The 17,789-nt window shown below is 47.6% G+C and overlaps 2 protein-coding genes and 1 pseudogene across 2 annotated transcripts; 2 read left to right on the plus strand and 1 right to left on the minus strand.

Moving 5' to 3' along the window:
• Positions 1-1,544, plus strand: LOC138943694 (stromelysin-2-like). The gene is made up of 2 exons (XM_070314654.1): positions 1-1,437; positions 1,527-1,544. The coding sequence occupies exons 1-2, from the start codon at positions 1-3 to the stop codon at positions 1,542-1,544; spliced, it is 1,455 nt and encodes a 484-aa protein (XP_070170755.1).
• Positions 1,545-7,354: 5,810 nt separating this feature from the next.
• Positions 7,355-8,158, plus strand: LOC138943695 (tropomyosin-like). Its single transcript, XM_070314655.1, has one exon. The coding sequence runs from the start codon at positions 7,355-7,357 to the stop codon at positions 8,156-8,158; it is 804 nt and encodes a 267-aa protein (XP_070170756.1).
• A 5,246-nt stretch (positions 8,159-13,404) lies between these two features.
• LOC138943696 (uncharacterized) lies at positions 13,405-15,127 on the minus strand (annotated as a pseudogene).
• Between the last annotated feature and the right edge of the window lie 2,662 nt (positions 15,128-17,789).

Here is a 17,789-nt window from a genome sequence, read left to right on the forward strand (position 1 = left end):
ATGACTAACACGAGGACGGTTCTCACTCTAGCGACAATACTCGTCGCTACGACGGTCGCCGCGCCCTTCGACTCGGAAAAAATCGAGGCGCTTCGTTTTCTGCGCGTATACGGTTTTCTAAAAGACGATGGAGAATCGCTGTCGTCCGATAACGCGACGTCTCTGCGTCGCGCGCTGTCGCTGTTTCAAGAATATTATCAATTATCGGGAAACGGCGCGTTAAACGCCGTTACGCTTCACCTTATGCGTAAACCGCGATGCGGTCTCGCAGATATTCCCGATCGCGCGTATAGCCCGATCGCGCGAAAATGGCCGAAGACGCGTCTCGCGTGGAATTTTCAGATGGCTAGCGAGGAAATCTCGCGAACGGCCGAAACGGCGTTCGCGCTATGGGCGGCGAACTCATCGCTAACTTTCGCACGCGACCCGTTACACCCCGATATATTAATATCGTATCGAACGGGCGCGCACACTTACGCGAATCGTCGAAACGTCGGTATTTGCCCGGCAGCTTTCGACGGTCCGGGAGGAGCCCTAGCTCACGCGTTTTTTCCCTCTGGAACAACCGATTTCACATCGGAGATACACGTCGACGATTCCGAACCGTGGCACGTGTATCTAAACAAAAATCCTCCCGACACGCATCACCTGCTACAAACGCTAACGCACGAGATCGGCCACGCATTGGGTTTACAGCATAGTATGCGCAATGACTCTATAATGTTCCCATATATACCCGACATCGAGAATCAATTTCCAGTTAAGCTGAGCATAGAAGACATTCTCGCTATACAAAATCTGTACGGATCTCACGACGACGGAAATTATCCAACAGCGACTCCCGCGACCACCGCGACGCCCGCGACGACGAGCGTCGCGCCGACCGATCCAGCGCGAGCGGATCTCTGCGCATTGCGACGCGTGGACGCCGCGCTAATAATGAATCATCGATTATATATAGCTAATCGCCGCAACATATGGTCGGTCGACATAACCGAGAAACGTTACGGTAGACCCATGACGCTCACGGATTACGCGACGTTTCTACCGGCGAATTTCACGCGTCTATCCGCCGCGTATAGAAGACCCTCGGGCGATCTCGCTCTATTCGCGAACGATTCGATCTACCTCGCGGAATATCCCAGTCTTAAACTAAAATCGGGTTGGCCGAGATATCTCCACGATATCGGACTTCCCCGAAACGTTAAAATCAACGCGGCGATAAATACGCACACGGGACGAACCTACGCTGTATACGACGATGATAAAGTCGCGGAAATCGACGAGTGTCGCATGATAGTCATTAGACACGCTCCATTAAAAGATATATTTCCCGGAATTCCGTCCGCGATAACGTCGGCCTTCCGATACATCGATGGCAATCTATATTTCTTCGCCAAACGTCAGTTCTACGCCTTCAACGAATTTACAAATACCGTAACCTCGGCGGGTCCTTTCGATCTACACGCGCTCGGCATCGAGTGTCCTACGGATGGATTGCTAAAGCAATTGCGCGATCTCCTTAGTCGCGTCTATCGTCTTAGCGACACGATCGAGAAAGAGAGAATCGACGACGAGACCGACTAGAGCGACCCTACCGTTATTTTTTAAAAATAGAATATATAAGAGAAAACGCGCGAAAGGGGAAGAAGCGATCTCTACGCGAGTATATAAAGACCGCTCATCCATTAAGCGCTTCATTATTAACGAAGAACACCGAAGCTAACGCGCGAAAAAGAACAAACGAGAAAGAACGAGCGACGATGTACGCGACAATGGGAGGACAACCGCAACAGCAACACTCATTCGACGATCGATCGAGACTAACCGAACGAGACCGCGAAGATAGCGCGGAATACGCTAAGAAAGCTAAAATGGACAATGGGTAAGACTATCGAACATTTATTCGAATTAATAATTCGCTAACACCGTTTCTCTCATCGCTCATATCTATTTTTTAGACGAGATCGCGATCGAACGCCAAAACACGACGCGGACGTCTCGATCGCGCGACCGCTCAGAATCTTAGGAAGACGCTATCCATTGACCAAAACCGCATATAAACATCTGGAAATTAGCGTTAACGTCAGCCGACCCTCCTTCGTAGAAATCGTCCTCGGAGATTGCCACGGCAAAGAGATCTCGCTAACGCCGGATACGTGGAAGGAACTGCTCGATCTACGACCCGCGCTCCTGTCGCACTTTCGCTCCGACGAGCGCGACGAGGCGCGCCCGACGCCAATACACATCGGACAATTGACGCTACGATTCGGCAAACTCAACAATCTCCGAATACTTCGTCTCGAAACGCCTAAAATTCGCCTAGCCGTATCGAAGAACACCGTCGTAAATATATTAAATCTGGAACTTTGCGTCAACCGCATCGTTGCATCTTTAAGCGGTTTAACCACGCGCGTGGACAACAAGCTAATTCGTTTCCTCGACATCGCGGCGGGCGCTCGCGATAAGGCGCTTATTCCCGCGATGATACGCGAGAGCGATAACTTCGACCGCAATGATATAATCGATTGCGAACTGCAGGCTCTGCTCTTCGGAGAATCGTGATACGCTCGCTCGCGTACTCGTATCGTCGTATTATTAATACGTTAAAAATTTGTAAAAGAAAACAATAAAAACATCTCTCCTCTCTCGCTAGAACGACGACGTCTCTTTATTTCACCACCCTTCGAAGATTCGCCATCGCTAAAGCGACGAGGGACGCCCCTCCGTCCGCTCGACCGCCCACCGACGATCCCCCGCCCCCTCGACGCCGGGCGCCCGCCGCCCGCTCGCGGATCGCGCGCTAGAAGCGCCCCCCTAAAGAATCGCGACGGCGGATCGCGCGCTAGAAGCGCCCCCCTGAAGAATCGCGACGGCGGATCGCGCGCTAGAAGCGGCGGATCGCGCGCTAGAAGCGCCCCCCTGAAGAATCGCGACGGCGGATCGCGCGCTAGAAGCGGCGGATCGCGCGCTAGAAGCGCCCCCCTGAAGAATCGCGACGGCGGATCGCGCGCTAGGGGCGCGAGTCGCGTCGAGGTCGCGAGTCGGGCGCGCCACCCCCCGAGCGCCATCTCTCGAGCGCTCTCGGCGACTCGTACCCACCGCTTCCCCCCGACCGCGCTTCCCCTCTCACCCTACTTACCCCCCCCACGCACCCGCCCAGCCCGCTCTCCATCCCTCGGGCGCCCACAAGCTGCTCCGAAACTATCTCTCTCTCTTACTCCCCAACGATACCCTCTCTCTCACACTCACACAAAACTGATCCAAAACCGGCCTATCTATCCTACTGATCTGCGTTGGAATCTCCGACACTTTATATCCGGGTGGAACGTTAGGCGCGAATTCGTGTATAGTATGCGCGGATTTGTCGTTATGATACGCCTCTGTCGTGACGTTGCACTCTACTCGAATGAGGTTAATGGCCATAATATTTATCGGCTTATCGGACGCGTACTATTTATTCGGTTGTAACACGCGAGACGAGAAACACAGTAGCGAACCGATGTTATCGGGTTTTGTGAAATTTACTCGATACGCGCACTTAATTTCGCTTCTCATAGTGTTATCGTTACCGCGAAGCGTTATAGAATTTTCACTTTTATCGCCATTCTCATCGTCTTCGAAATAGTCGCCGCTAACATCGTATATGTAATCGTCATCGCTCGTTTCCGGTTCTTCGTTTTCGCACTCTCGTCCCTCTTCTCTCGCTCGTCGTTTGTGACGAATCGCCGCTCTTAGATACGCGTTTATAGCGTTTAACTCGTAAGATCCTACGGGAATCGCGATAATCTCGTCATTATCGTCGAAGTAAAATTTATTATCCGCGGAATTTATATTCGGTATCGTATTATAAGTTTCGAAATTGGTTAAACCTAACTCGTAATCGTCGTCGTTTAAATCGAGAGGCGGAAAATAACTCGCCGCGAGAACGCTGCTTCGTCCGGAAAGAGTGAGAGTCAGCGACATGATCGGCGAGAGCGATCGAACTGCGCTCGTTCGACGAATAACGGTCGATATTATAGTCGACGATTTCTTCAATCGACTCCTCGGAGAAATCGAAGACTCAATTGTCCGCAGATATTCTGATCGCGCGTCTGCTCGGAGCGACGATTGTATCGAATGTTCGCGTCGCGCCCGAGATAACGCGCGAGTTCGCGCGGAGGACGAAGATCGCCGAAACCGTCGTAGTAAATCGCGTCGCCCCCTTTTTTCGCGTACGCCACCCAATGAGTACCCGGTCCGGATGCGTCGTCTAAATTCACAATGCCGCTCTCGTCGCGGCGCGCTCGCGACGGAAGCGCGTCGCGCATAGACACACCTCTAAAGTGAGGCACGCGCGAGAGTATCGCCGCGCGATTTAACTGTTCGTTCGTCGTTGCTCCGACAGATGGGAGGATCTGTAGCGTCTGTTCACGCGAAGTCTTTTTTTAGCTCCTCTTCTTCTCGTCGAGGACGCGCCACTCCCGCGCTTGTACGGCGAGATATAAACCGCGACCCTCCATCGCGCGATCGTGGCGCTGCAACTCCTCCAGCTGTCGTCGCGCCGCTTTGCGATCGTTCACCGCTTTCGCGATTCCCGCCGCTCCCCCGGCCAAAGAACCGAGAGCTCCCAATAACGGTAGCACGGGCAAAAAGCCGCCGCGTTTCGCTATCGGAAGCGTTCTTTTCCTCGTAACGGTCGTCCTCCTTTTGCTCTTTTTTCTCTTGATTCTCGTCGCACCCATTCCAAGTTTCGTCTTCGATTTCATAGCCATCCATACAGCCGCCGCGGCGGCTCTCTCGCCGAAAGTCGAGTCTTTAGCCGCGACGCGCTCGCGCGCTCTCTCGGCGAGCGCGCGGTCGGCGACGTGTCGATCGGCGAGCACGCCGCTCCGCGAGTACGCGATATCGTGCTCGCGGCAGGCCGCGTCCAGAGGATTGACGCCTCGATCGCCTCGCGCGAGTTGTTTCGCGAGATGGGTACCCGGCACGCAAAATTGATATCCTGGTATATGTAGTTCGAAAGGGAGCGCGTTTATCGATCTATTTAACAAGCCAGCGTCACGGCTCACACCGTACCGTCGTTTCGCGAATTGCATTCGCCGCAATCTTTAACGAGCGGTGCCGGACCGTCGATGTGCGTCCGTTGCCAGGGGCGATTATAATGTTCTAGACATCGACGGTAGCGCCGCACCTCCGGATCCACTCTTATATATTCGGGCAGTTTCTCCCACAATCGTTCCACGTAGCGACCGAAATGCTTTAGTAAAATTATTTTCGGGATATACCGTAATTGATCGGTGGTGAAATCGAGAATATCGTCGCCATCTATTAGTAGGATAAACATCTCGATTCACCGCGCGCGATTCGCTACTGCGATCGGTGGCGATCTATTCGTATATAAATAAAAAGGTCTCGCCCTGCCTCGAGCGAGTGTACCGCGCATGCGCGCCGCGAGAGAAATGCGCTTCGTGCGGCAACCGATCGCGATAAAGGTGACGAACCTCGACAATAGGACGCGACCGACTTCGAAAGAAGCGCGCAGACACGGTCGTCTATTACCGAGCGCTATTCGCTGCGTCATTTGCGGCCCCTCTAGTTGCGGCAAAACGAAAGCGTTGATAAGTTTGTTGGAGAGTCCGCATGGCGTACGCTTCGAGAACGTTTACGTTTACTCGAAGTCGTTGCAGCAGCCTAAATATCAATATTTAGAAAATTTATTAACACCGATGGAAGATATAGGTTATTTCACATTTTCTAATAACTTTGACGTTATTCCGCCCAGCAAAGCGCTCCCGAATTCGATATTCGTGTTCGACGATGTAGCGTGCGACAAACAAGATACTATCAGGGAGTATTTCGCTATGGGTCGACACTCGAACGTCGATTGCTTCTACCTGTGCCAAACGTACGCTAAAATACCGTAGCATTTGATTCGAGATAACGCGAATCTGTTAATTCTCTTTAAACAGGACGGCACTAATTTACGTCACGCGTACAACGATCACGTGAACACGGATATATCGTACGAGAATTTTCACGCGCTATGTCGCGCGTGTTGGCGGTATAAATATGGTTTCTTAGTGATCGACAAAGATAGCGCGCTTCGCGCCGGTAGATACAGACGAGGGTTTAACGATTTCATTGTACCGTAGAGCGATCAGTCGTCGCGGATACGTCGAACGCACCGATCGCTCTCTCTCGCGAGCTAGAAGAATCGATTCGCTAGTCGCAATGGCCTCGATGGATATCGGTGAACGCGAAAAGACGGCGAAAGAGATAGCTAAGACGCGCGCGTCGATTCGTAAAAAACACAGAACATTGAAGACCGGCAAAATGGAAAACGAGATCGCGATAGAGAGTCGTTTCAAACCGATCGTCGAACCGCTGCGGTGCATCGCTGATCGCACCGAGCGAGACGAGATAGAGCGAGACGAAATTAAGCGCGAGACGATAAAGCGAGACGCGATCGACGCCTCGCCCTCGACGACGAGCGCCGAGGAAAAATGGAAGGACGAAGAGCTGACTCCCGTATGGAAAAAACCTAAGGCGAGACGAATACGCGCGCGACGACGATTGGACGCCGTCTCTACTCCATTAAACGAGTATTCCATCGAGAGAGATCCATTCGCGCAAGACGAAACCGAGGAGGAAACGTTCGAATCCGAGAGTCTCGACTCGCCCTCGACGCTCGAAATACCCGTTAGACAAATTCCGCGAATTTCTCAAGGTCGCGAGATATCGCGCGGTCAGCTAGGACCGTTAGGGCGAAAGTATATAGGGGCTCTTCCGGCGGGGAAGCGCCGAACGAGATCGATCACGTTTACGGAGTTTACATCGGCGAGAAAACGCGATGCTCGGCGATAAGCGATTCGACGTAGACGCGAATGATTCTATATTCATAGATGAGATTAAATACATCGGTACTCCCGGTTTGTACGAATTAATCTTTATGAAAATTCCTAATAGTCTCATATATACAGAATAGAATAAATTAACATACAGAAGTATATTGTTAACAACTCACGCTCATAGACGCGATCATGACGCTAAAAAGTCTGCCTTAGGAAATAAAGGATACAAATACAAATCTATTATCGCTCCGCTTATTCACGGCAGCGGCGCGAGAAGAACAGGCGCGGGTCGCGTACCGTCGACTATGCGTGTCACGAACAATAGAATCGATTACGTCCATTGGGATGATCCGAACGAATTAGTAGATCGTCTGCGATTGTTGGACGCTTCGCGTCGGGCCGGCAACAACGCTCACGAAAATAAGATTCTATCGATAATCGAGGAACTTCGCGAGACAGGAGCGATCGTATAAATCGAACCGTCGCGTCGACGACCGTCGCAGTCGCACGCGGAATTCGCGATGTCCGTGAACAAATTCGGCACGCCTCTAAAAAACCGAGGCTACGACGCGAGAACCGGAAGACTACGTCCGGCTATCGAGTCTCTGCGAAATTACGTGCGCGATAACGCGCTGTGTCTAAGCTCTTCCATCGAGTACGACGCGAGAGAGCGCAAGATAAAACGCTTGGCTCAGCCTGAGGAGGACGCCGACGCGACGAGCAAAAGCTACGTCGAGGGAATCACATCGCAATTGAGAAAAGACGCGGACGAGGCGGGGCAGGGCGTCTTTCTACTGTTCACGAGACTCGCTCAGCTCGATAGCGCTCTGGGTAAACGAATAGATGTCGCGGAGAGTTTCGTTTCCGAGATAAAAGAGCGCGACGACGCTCTGAGTAAACGAATAGACGCTGCGGAAAATTCCATTTCGAGAATAGAAACGAGCGCTAACGCTCTAGATAAACAGATCGATGTTTTGGATAAACGAATCAAGGGTTTAAGCGATCGAATCGATGCCGCGAAAAATACTATATCGCTCAACGCGGCGGAGTCCTCGACGAGAAGCGCGAGCGATCGTAAAATACTGTTCAATCAAGGTAAAGTAATACAGGAACTAACCCAAAAATCGCGCATCGCTGCGAATTCCGCGGCGAAATCCGAGACGAAGATACAAGAATTGGAAAATTCAACGTCGCGATTGAAGAGAGACGCGGACGAGCTATCGGGAAGAGTGAGGGAACTGGCGAAGATTAGCGAGAGCGGCGAGCCGCTCGAGAGAGAGATTCCACCCAACGTTATTCTCGAGAGAAAGAGAAGAGAATTATGAGCGTCGAAAAACGAAGACTAGTCGAGGAATTGCACGCGCCCGCGAGAAGAAACTTCCCGCGTCGTCGCGTCGCGGTGCGCGGGTACGACGATCTATGGCAGGCGGATGTGGTCGAGATGCGTCCTTACGCGAGACTCTACAAAGGCCACAACTACATACTCACCGTTATCGACGCGTTAAGCAAATACGCATGGGCTGTACCGCTTAAAAGCAAAAGCGAACACGAGGTTCCCCGAGCGTTATCTAAAATAGTGCGAGACTCTAAGCGGTGTCCAAAAAATCTGCAGACCGATAAAGGAAAGGAATTCTACAATGCCGATGTGCGAAATTTCGCGAAGAAGCGCGGAGTGGATCATTACTCGACGTACTCGGTGATGAAGGCGTCGATAGTTGAACGATTCAATCGTACGCTCAAAAACTCTATGTGGAAGTACTTCACGCTGAACGGAACGTACAAGTGGATCGACATGTTACCTCGACTCGTCGAGGAATATAACGCGCGAAAACATCGAACTATAGGTAAGAGACCCGTCGACGTGACTCCAGCGATCGCCGATAAACTTTTAAATACTGTATACAGCAATATAAAGATCGCGGCTCCGGCGAAATTCAAAGTAGCCGATCCGGTACGCGTCAGCAAATTTAAGACGATCTTCGAGAAAGGCTTCACACCCAACTGGACTACAGAGATTTTTCGAATAACTAAGATACAACGGACTAATCCCGTAACGTATCTGTTGAAGGATTCGCGCGGCGAGCCGATCGCCGGAGGATTCTACGAGCACGAGTTGCTGCGCGTCGGCGATCCCGACGTGTATCTCGTGGAAAAGGTGTTGCGTCGAAAGGGCGACGAGGTTTACGTGAAATGGTTGGGAATGGACGAATCGCACAATTCTTGGATAAATAAAACAGCTGTATTATGATAAAAATGTATTTTTATTAAATAAAACTACATATATAGCTACATATATTAAATAAAATTATTATCGCGTTCCATACGAGTTCTCTCTCGCGCTCCATATAGATTCTTTCTCGCGCCGCTACGCGGCCGCCGCGTCCTGCGTTCTCTCTTTCGCGCTTTATACGGACTCTTTCTTACGCTGTATATAAATTCTTCATCACGTCGTTAAGCGAATGTCATATCTCGCGGTAACCTTTTTTTCGCGTTGCTCGATATATAATACTTTCGAAAACATAATAAAGAGTCATGGAAATCATCGATCTGTCTAACTCGCGGCAAATCTCGACCCGATTTGTGGTAAGCTTCGTTTCGTTCTCTCTCACTCGCATAGAGCATAGCGCTATCTTTCATCATGCTACATGCAAGCGAGAGAGAACGCAAGAATTTACCAAATCGAGTCCAGATTAGCCGAGACTTAGACTGAATGAGGGTTTCCATGATTTTTTATATTGCAAAAACACGCGCGAGTTCGTCTTTTTGGCGTTATATACGAATTCTTTTTCGCGTTCTATACTAGTCCTCTCTCGCGCCGCTACGCGGCCGCCGTATCCTGCATTCTCTCTTTCGAACTTTATACGTACTCTTTCTCGCGCTCTATATACATTCTCTATTACGTCACTATGATAACATCGTAACTCGCATTAACATTTTTTTCACGTTACTCTATATAAAACACTTTCGAGAGCATAATAGAAGGAACGTGAAAATGTCCGATCAGTCCTATTTATAATAGATTTTAACAAAATCTATTACATATAAGACTGATCGAACATTTCCGCGATTTTTTTATAATATAGAAATACTCGACCCACCCTTGTTATTTCTCTCTCGAAACGTTTTATTAAAGTAAACTATATTAAACGCGAATATTTATCGCATTTTCGGATATACAAATTATATTATTTATAAAAACAAATTATATTATTCGCGCAAAACGCGCGTTCTTCGAGACGATTCGTAGAACGTCCACCGATGTTTCGAGTCTCGAAATTCCAAGTCAAAGAATACAAGCCTGTGATGTAAAACTTGTATACTTTGATCTGAAATTTAGAAGCACGTCTCTTGGCGATAATTCGTAGAATGTTAACCAACGTTTTCTCATCGCGCGAAACGCGCGTTCTTCGAGACGATTCGTAGAACGTCCACCGATGTTTCGAGTCTCGAAATTCCAAGTCAAAGAATACAAGCCTGTGATGTAAAACTTATATACTTTGATGTGAAATTTAGAAACACGTCTCTTCGGGATAATTCGTAGAATGTTAACCAACGTTTTCTCACCCAAATAGTTCAAATCGAAATATATAATCTTTTCTTTTTGAGTTAAAAACATGTGTTTCAGTTAGAAGTTCTTCTCGAACTATCTTCGACGCGACCGCGAAATATTATATCGAAAATGCGATGGTAATATATTATTTATAAAATATGTTTATACTAACAATAAACTACTAAAGTTTGAATGTTTTAAGAAACGTTTCCGATAGCGTCGTAGATAGAATAGCGAACGCGCCTCGCTATTGCGTAATATTTTACGAAGCGCTCGCGAGTTCGATTCTCGCGAAACGCGCGCTCGTTATTCTCTTCTATCGCGCTCGCGGAGTATTTTATTAAACGTAAATAGTATTTTCTTGATATACGTTTTTTCGCTCCTTACAGCGGTATTTTATAATGTCCCCACGGTAACGTATCCGTAGTTCCCGATATCGCGTATCGCTTGTCATCGTGCGGACTGAGCGCGATCTTCAACTCCGACACTGTATACATCTCGTGTAACTCGGATCTTATACAAAACTGCTCGCGCTTCATCTCGATCCCTCGTCGAAGACAGCGCGCGTAATCGTCGAACGTTATCGTTCTCGCGACAACGCCGCTCTTAACACCCTTGATCCTTTTCGTATCGCTTCTACCGTCGACTCGCAGCGCGTACATCTTCGCTCTGAGTCCAATAAATTCGGTCATAATCGCGCCAGCGTTCTCATCCTTCATCGCACCGGGTATTTTCTTATTAGCGAGAGGCATACCGTACGCGTTGTCCGCCGCGTAATCGCTCGTATCGAATCTGTCGATATCGCGCTTCATATTCTCGTACACGTCCTCGCACTCGACGCGATAAATGAGACTATCCGAGTCGGTGTACATTATTCTACACTTATCTCGATACAATGGTAGCATGTACTCGTAGTGAAATTCGTACAAACGAATCTTAGATATGTCGAGAATGCACATACCCACATAGATCGGTTTGTTGAACTTAACCTCGAGTTTGCGCAATTCCACGGCTACGAGATCTTCCGCGAAGACGCTTCTACTGTGAAAGTTCGGCTTCGCGATCATCGCCTACGCGCCGTATCGCCCGTCCCATCGAGTCACGAGTCGGACATTCGAATGATTGCGCACGTTCTCCATAGTTTTGCCGAACACGGCGTTATTCATCAATTTATATAGATTTTTCTCGAATTCGTTTTTCGCGTTAATTCGTAATCGCGTATTCAGTTCGATGTATTCGCGCAGCCATGCAGATTGCGCGAATCGCAATATTCTGTGTATTTTCGTAACGCGTAATCCGTGTCGAACGCATTGCTGCAGATTGCGATAATATATTACGTAACGGCTCTTATCGTACAGCGTGGCGAGAAGCTTCTCGTCTCGTTTTGCGGACGGCTTATCGCGCGTCGGGCAGAATGGCAAGTCAGCGTGAGAATCGTGAATGTCGGACGGATACGCAAGGTCGACCTCTAGAATGTAACCGATAGGCGAGTTCGGTGTCACGGACGTTAAGTCAACGCTCGTAACGTCATCGACCCACCGAAAATTTTCGTAAGGCAACGATTGACACATCGCCCATCCATACAAATTATTTATATCGAAATACATGAGATACGACGATGGTTCCGAAGGATCGTACGACTGTAAATACTTGTTATTAGCGCGCGCGTATCTGTTGGAACATTGACTTAGCCCGCCGCGTATTCCGCGTTCCACGAACATCACCATATCGATGTCGGTTAATAATTCGAATCGCACACCCGTATACTTTAACATAGCGTCCCACGTGTATCCCGGTGTAATAGTACGCGGGATCTAAATTATAACTCCTCATACACGCGTCGCGAAAATTTTCGAAGACATCGGCCAATAGAAGAACGTCGGTCTTTAAATACAAATCGCTATAATCGCCCAACGTTTCGACGCGAAACCGCTCCCAAACTCTTATCGCGCGCGCGTAATCGCTCTCGGATATCGCGTCACCAGTTAGCGAACTGTGAAAAGCCTCGCGCGGCGGTAGACGAGTTTCCAGCAATTTATCTATGTCGTCGACATACTCGTACGGAAATACGCCCTTTCGCGCGAGAAGCTCGAAATCGACGTCGCTAAGGTCGGAAAATTCCGAACGCGCGATCCTCAGCTCGCTCTTGTCTAGATACGACGCCAATTTTTCGAGACTCGCGCTTAGAAACTTCAAAGAATCCACGAAGCGCAATTTCAAGCGTCTCCCGAACCATCCCTCGTCCCACGCATCCTCGACGTTCTTCGTGAAAGAGATATACGTTTCTTTCGTTATCGGCAATACTTCCACGCTGCCGGGAAAAGCGTTAGCTACATCTTTAATGATAAAATGCCCGTCGTAGCCCGATAAATTGTGAAAGAATACGGGAATTACGTAAGTATCCTTATAATTTAAATTACAATTCGAATGCGCCGGACCTCTGTACCGTCCAGTCAGATGACGGTGATCGTGCACGCGAACGTCTCTCGATTCGAACGGTCTCTCGCATACGCTGCAGCGCGTCGCGTTTACGAATCTCTCCCACTCGTCCGGTGTAAGATCCGTCATAGGAGCATCAGTATCGATAATAGTCTTTGCGCAAAGTGCTAGATCGTGCAGTTCTTTAACGAACCACGATACGCAATCCTCGCGATATGCTCTGTAGGTCGAGCTAACGCCATCGAGCGCGCATCGCGCGTAATATCCGGCGCTATAGACTTCGTGATGCTGAACGATAGATGTGTTCGACGTTCTCCTCTCCTTTTTCTTCTTCAGCACGCATTCGAGATCGGTGTACACCACGAATGGAAGTCGCTCCTTTCTACTATAGTTGCGAAACTCTAACCATTTGTAGTCTTTGGTAGGAAGGACTATTAGCGCACTCGTTCATCCTTCCGCAATCCACGCTGTGAGCCGATAACTTATCGCTCGTTCGAAAATAGTGCATGCATCTGCGACATAACGCACATTTTTAAATCGCGCGCATTATCGACATCGCGCCACGATTCTTTTAATTCGTAGTCACCGATCGCATATATGCGATTTATTTCGCCTATCGCTCAGTTGCGAGCCGACGAGTCGCGACAGATTCTTGATCCACGCGAAATGCGTCGCGTTATCTCGTCGCGTCGTATCGTCAAAATACAGCAGATTAATGTGTCTGTCCCTTTTATCGCTAGTGAGACGCAGAGGAACGATGCGGCAACCGCCTTTTCCCTCCTTTTTATCTCGAACGGTGTACACATTGATAGATATGTCGTTAATACGCTCGAATCTAGTAATTCTGTTCAAACTCATAGGAAACGTAACGCCCTCCAGATTCAGCACTGTCGTGTAATGCGGGTACGAAGATTCCCGACCCGCGTTTTTTTCGGCTGGATACAGAGCGGCGACCACCGCCCACGCGAAACACGCATCGTCATTAGATCGCACGTTTATTACCGCTCTCTTCAACACGATCTCTCGCGGTAATTTGACGTGGCACCCCGCGCGCATAGGATTGTATCTGTTCACGTTCACCGTTAAATTGAATATTCGCGATAACGCCCATCCGCTATCGCGCTCCTGAAATTCCTCCAACGAGGCTAGAGTAGCGTCGACCACTCACTTCTCGTACCACTCTCGCAAGTCGGAAAGAGGTAGAAGCGGATAATTCTTCGTGACGATAGTCTTAACACCGATCTTGTCGCCCAAGACGAACTCGCCGATGAACGCGGTATTGACCTTAACACTGTTATATCCATCCATAACATCGCGTATTCGATCGAGCACGGTATCTCTAGCGTCCTCGAGAAATCGCCGAGGTTCGATATAATCGAAATTAATAACCGCGCCGGTTAAAACGCGTCTAGAGAAAGCCGTCTCGATCTCGGACCACGAGAATCCCTCGCGTCTCTCTACGCCGCCTCCCACGCGTTTGAAACGTCGACGCAGATCGTCTCTCGCGCCCGTCAATCGAACGATTCGAGCGATAAGAGAATTGATCGCTCCGGTCGATCTCCCCCGGCGCTCGCCTCGACACCTCTCCCGCAGAGACTCGAGACGCTCGTTGCACCATCGCGCCCACGCGCGATACGCGTCCTCCGTCGCGACGTCCCGCGCGCTATCGAGAAGATCGCGCGCCTCCACCGTTTCTCGATTCGTCTAACGAACGCCAAGATTTTTTACAGATAAACCACGTCTCTTCCTCGTCGTAATTCTCGATGTAGAACAAAGCTCTCGTCTCGCAGCCGGCGCACCAATTATTCGACACGTCGAAAACCTTGTCGACGAGATCGCAAGCGGGCACCATCTCGCTATACACCGTTTTCGTCACGTGCGTCGATACGCTTCTCGCGAAACTCGAGCTACGCGCGCAATACGCGCAATATTTCTCGTCCTCCTCGAAATAATTTCCGTTCTCGAATCGTCAACCGAACTTAAAAAAACAATGCACGACGTGATTCACCTAACACGAAAATTTCGGAATTCCGTATCGCCGTTTCCAATTGCGATAAAGCAAATAGCCGTCGGCTCCGACATTCGCGAAAGGCTCGTCGAATCGCGTCTCGCTCGCCTCTCGTACGAACTCTTCCGCGAAGCCGATCTCTTCTATACAGTACAAACGGTCCTCTATATAACGATCGCGCAGTTCCTTCTTCAAACAATTCGGTATCTCCAAATGCCGTATATCCTCGATACTTCCGATTCGAACATTCACCGCTCTTCCGGCTAATCTCGTTAAAGCGCTCGGCGCGCGCTTCATCGCGCCGCGAAATATTCTCGAACGTACTAATACTTCGAGACCGTCGCGGCGTCCTTTTATAACGGGGAAATATAGCGAGGACGCGCCCCCGATTAACCGAGCCAGATACTCGCTCTCGGACGCGTCTTGCCACCGGACGCGCGACGTCGCCGGAAAATGGAAAAAAACTCGCCCCGAAACGCGATAAGCGTGCTCGTATCGCCGCTAACGCGCGCCTCGAGAAGAGGAGAGCGACGAGGAACGCCCCTCCGTCCGCTCGACCGCCCACCGATGATCCCCCGCCCCCCTCGACGCCGGGCGCCCGCCGTCCGCTCGCGGATCGCGCGCTAGAAGCGTCGCGCGCGTCCCTAAAGAATCGCGATAGCGGATCGCGCGCTAAAAGCGGCGCGCGTCCCTAAAGAATGAGTCGCGTCAAGGTCGAATAGGGAGGAACCGCGACCCCCGAGCGCCATCTCTCGAGCGCTCTCGGCGACTCGTACCTCCCGCTTCGCCCCCTCCGCCCCGCTTCCCCCCTTGCCATCCTTACCCTCCATTCACCCGCCCAGCCCGAACTACCCCCCGCGGGCGCCTACAAACTGCTCCGAAAGTATCTCTCTCTTTTCCTCTCCAACGGTACCCTCTCTCTCACACTCATGACAAAGTGAGTCAAAAGCATCCTTACTATTCTACTTGTATCATATCAACGGGATAGAGAAACAGCACGATTGTCTCAATCGTTGTTTGACATTATTTTGTTAATGCAATTTACGAAAAAAAACAAATATAAGTTACTTATTTAATTATAATATAATAGTGAATAATAGCTTTAAAAATATATTAATATTAATATACACTTTTGTACAATATTATAAAATCAGATATAACAAAATAAATTATTTTTATAGAAATATAAAACCTGATTAGTAGTAGACAAAGTAAACAATAACTTAACTTAATATAAACAATAACTTACTCTGAAATATAAAATTGTATATTTAATATAAACTGTAATATAGGTTTATAATTAAATTCTTTATATGAATATATAAAATGTAATATATATCATATTTTATATTTTTATATATTATATTTTTATTCTCAATTTATATACGTATATGTAAATTTCGAAAAAAGTAATACTAATATCCGGTTTTGCTAATAAAACACCAACAATTTTTTTATAATATAGACATAAAAATAAAAGCGAAATATGAAATATATATATATATGTAAAATAGACTTTTTTATTCCCAAATCAGATATCAGTTTCACTAAATAATAATCACTAAAAGAATATTTAAAAATGTACGTCAGTAGGACGCACGTCAGTGAACTGCCCGTCTGTTAGTGTGCATTGCCGTAGCGACAAAGCGCTCACGCACACTATCAGGCGCGCGGCTAAAGATCGACGTTGATTGGCAAGACTTTACTCAATAATAACTCCTTTATTAAGAGGATGCCGGATTACCGACAGAACGCGAATATTCTTTATTTTGCAAAATCTTTTTGTTGATTATAGATATCAACAAATCCTTTTCCACAATTAAGGTACACATAATAACGGAGTGCGGAGTTTAACATTTCATATGAAAAGTTAAAAAAAATGAGAAAATTTACAGTTTTGTTATCGGCTTCTGCATCAACATTTACTTAATATAACAAATGTGTAATCTACACGTGCCTAATCAGTAAACTCCGCACTCGGCATTTCATCAAAGAGTATAAGTGAACTTAGAGAAGTGAGTTTAGAAGCTTTATAAAAAAGATTTTGCAAAATAAAATTTTCGTGCATATGTGTGTGTGCGAGATGGAGGCTCAAGAGTAAAACAGAGCAGTAGATTAGTTGCGTGATGTCGCGATAGACGGAGCTGTAATCTTACACGACAAGGACAGACATAATCGTACTACCTTTGTCTCTTTCATGCGTGTAGAGTAATATACATGTACGCACTAACATTATTGTAGTATCTTTTTTCTCTCGATCATACGCTCTGTCTCTTTCTAATCGCTCGCTCGCTGTGTACTACGTATCGCTTAGCTTCATGCTCCTCGCATATTCACTTACGCGTTCACTCGCCCTTCTCTCTCTCTCTCTCTCTCTCTCTCTCTCTCAGCTCGTTCATTATTATATTCTTTTATTCATTTATTCCCATTATTATATTTTTTTATTTGCCTCAATTTTTATTCTTTCTATTCTCGTCTCCTACATGATCAATTTATTTATTTATTTTTGTTTTATAAAGCATAAATGAGATACACAACAATAAGTTATTTTCTTTTTCTATTTAACTATAATTAAATACAACACATGTACATACAAAAATACACATAATTAATTACTTTTTCTATTTATATTACACAATGTCTCATTTATATTCTATAAAATAAAGATGAATAAATTAATGATTAAACTAATAATTATTATTATATTGGAAGACGAGAATAAAAAGAATAAAAATTAAACAAATAAAAGAATATAATAATGGGAATGAATAAATACAATAAAGAAGAGAAAAAGAGGAAGAGAGGGAGAAAGAGAAAGAGAGAGAAAGAGACAGAGAAAGAAACAAAAAGAAAGACAGAAAGAGAAAGAAACAAGGAATTTAAATGAATGAAATATATTTAAAAAAAACTGTATTTAAAAACTTTTTTACATAAGTACTCTGCGTTGATACCACTGCTT

Source organism: Polyergus mexicanus, unplaced genomic scaffold (assembly GCF_030449975.1).
Source record: "Polyergus mexicanus isolate NDT 795.1 unplaced genomic scaffold, iyPolMexi1.0 SCAF_32, whole genome shotgun sequence".
NCBI lineage: Eukaryota > Metazoa > Arthropoda > Insecta > Hymenoptera > Formicidae > Polyergus > Polyergus mexicanus.

What these genes read in the sequence shown, in the direction of transcription:
- LOC138943694 (XM_070314654.1), top strand. Translation starts at nt 1, where the DNA reads ATGACTAACACGAGGACGGTTCTCACTCTAGCGACAATACTCGTCGCT.
- LOC138943695 (XM_070314655.1), top strand. Translation starts at nt 7,355, where the DNA reads ATGTCCGTGAACAAATTCGGCACGCCTCTAAAAAACCGAGGCTACGAC.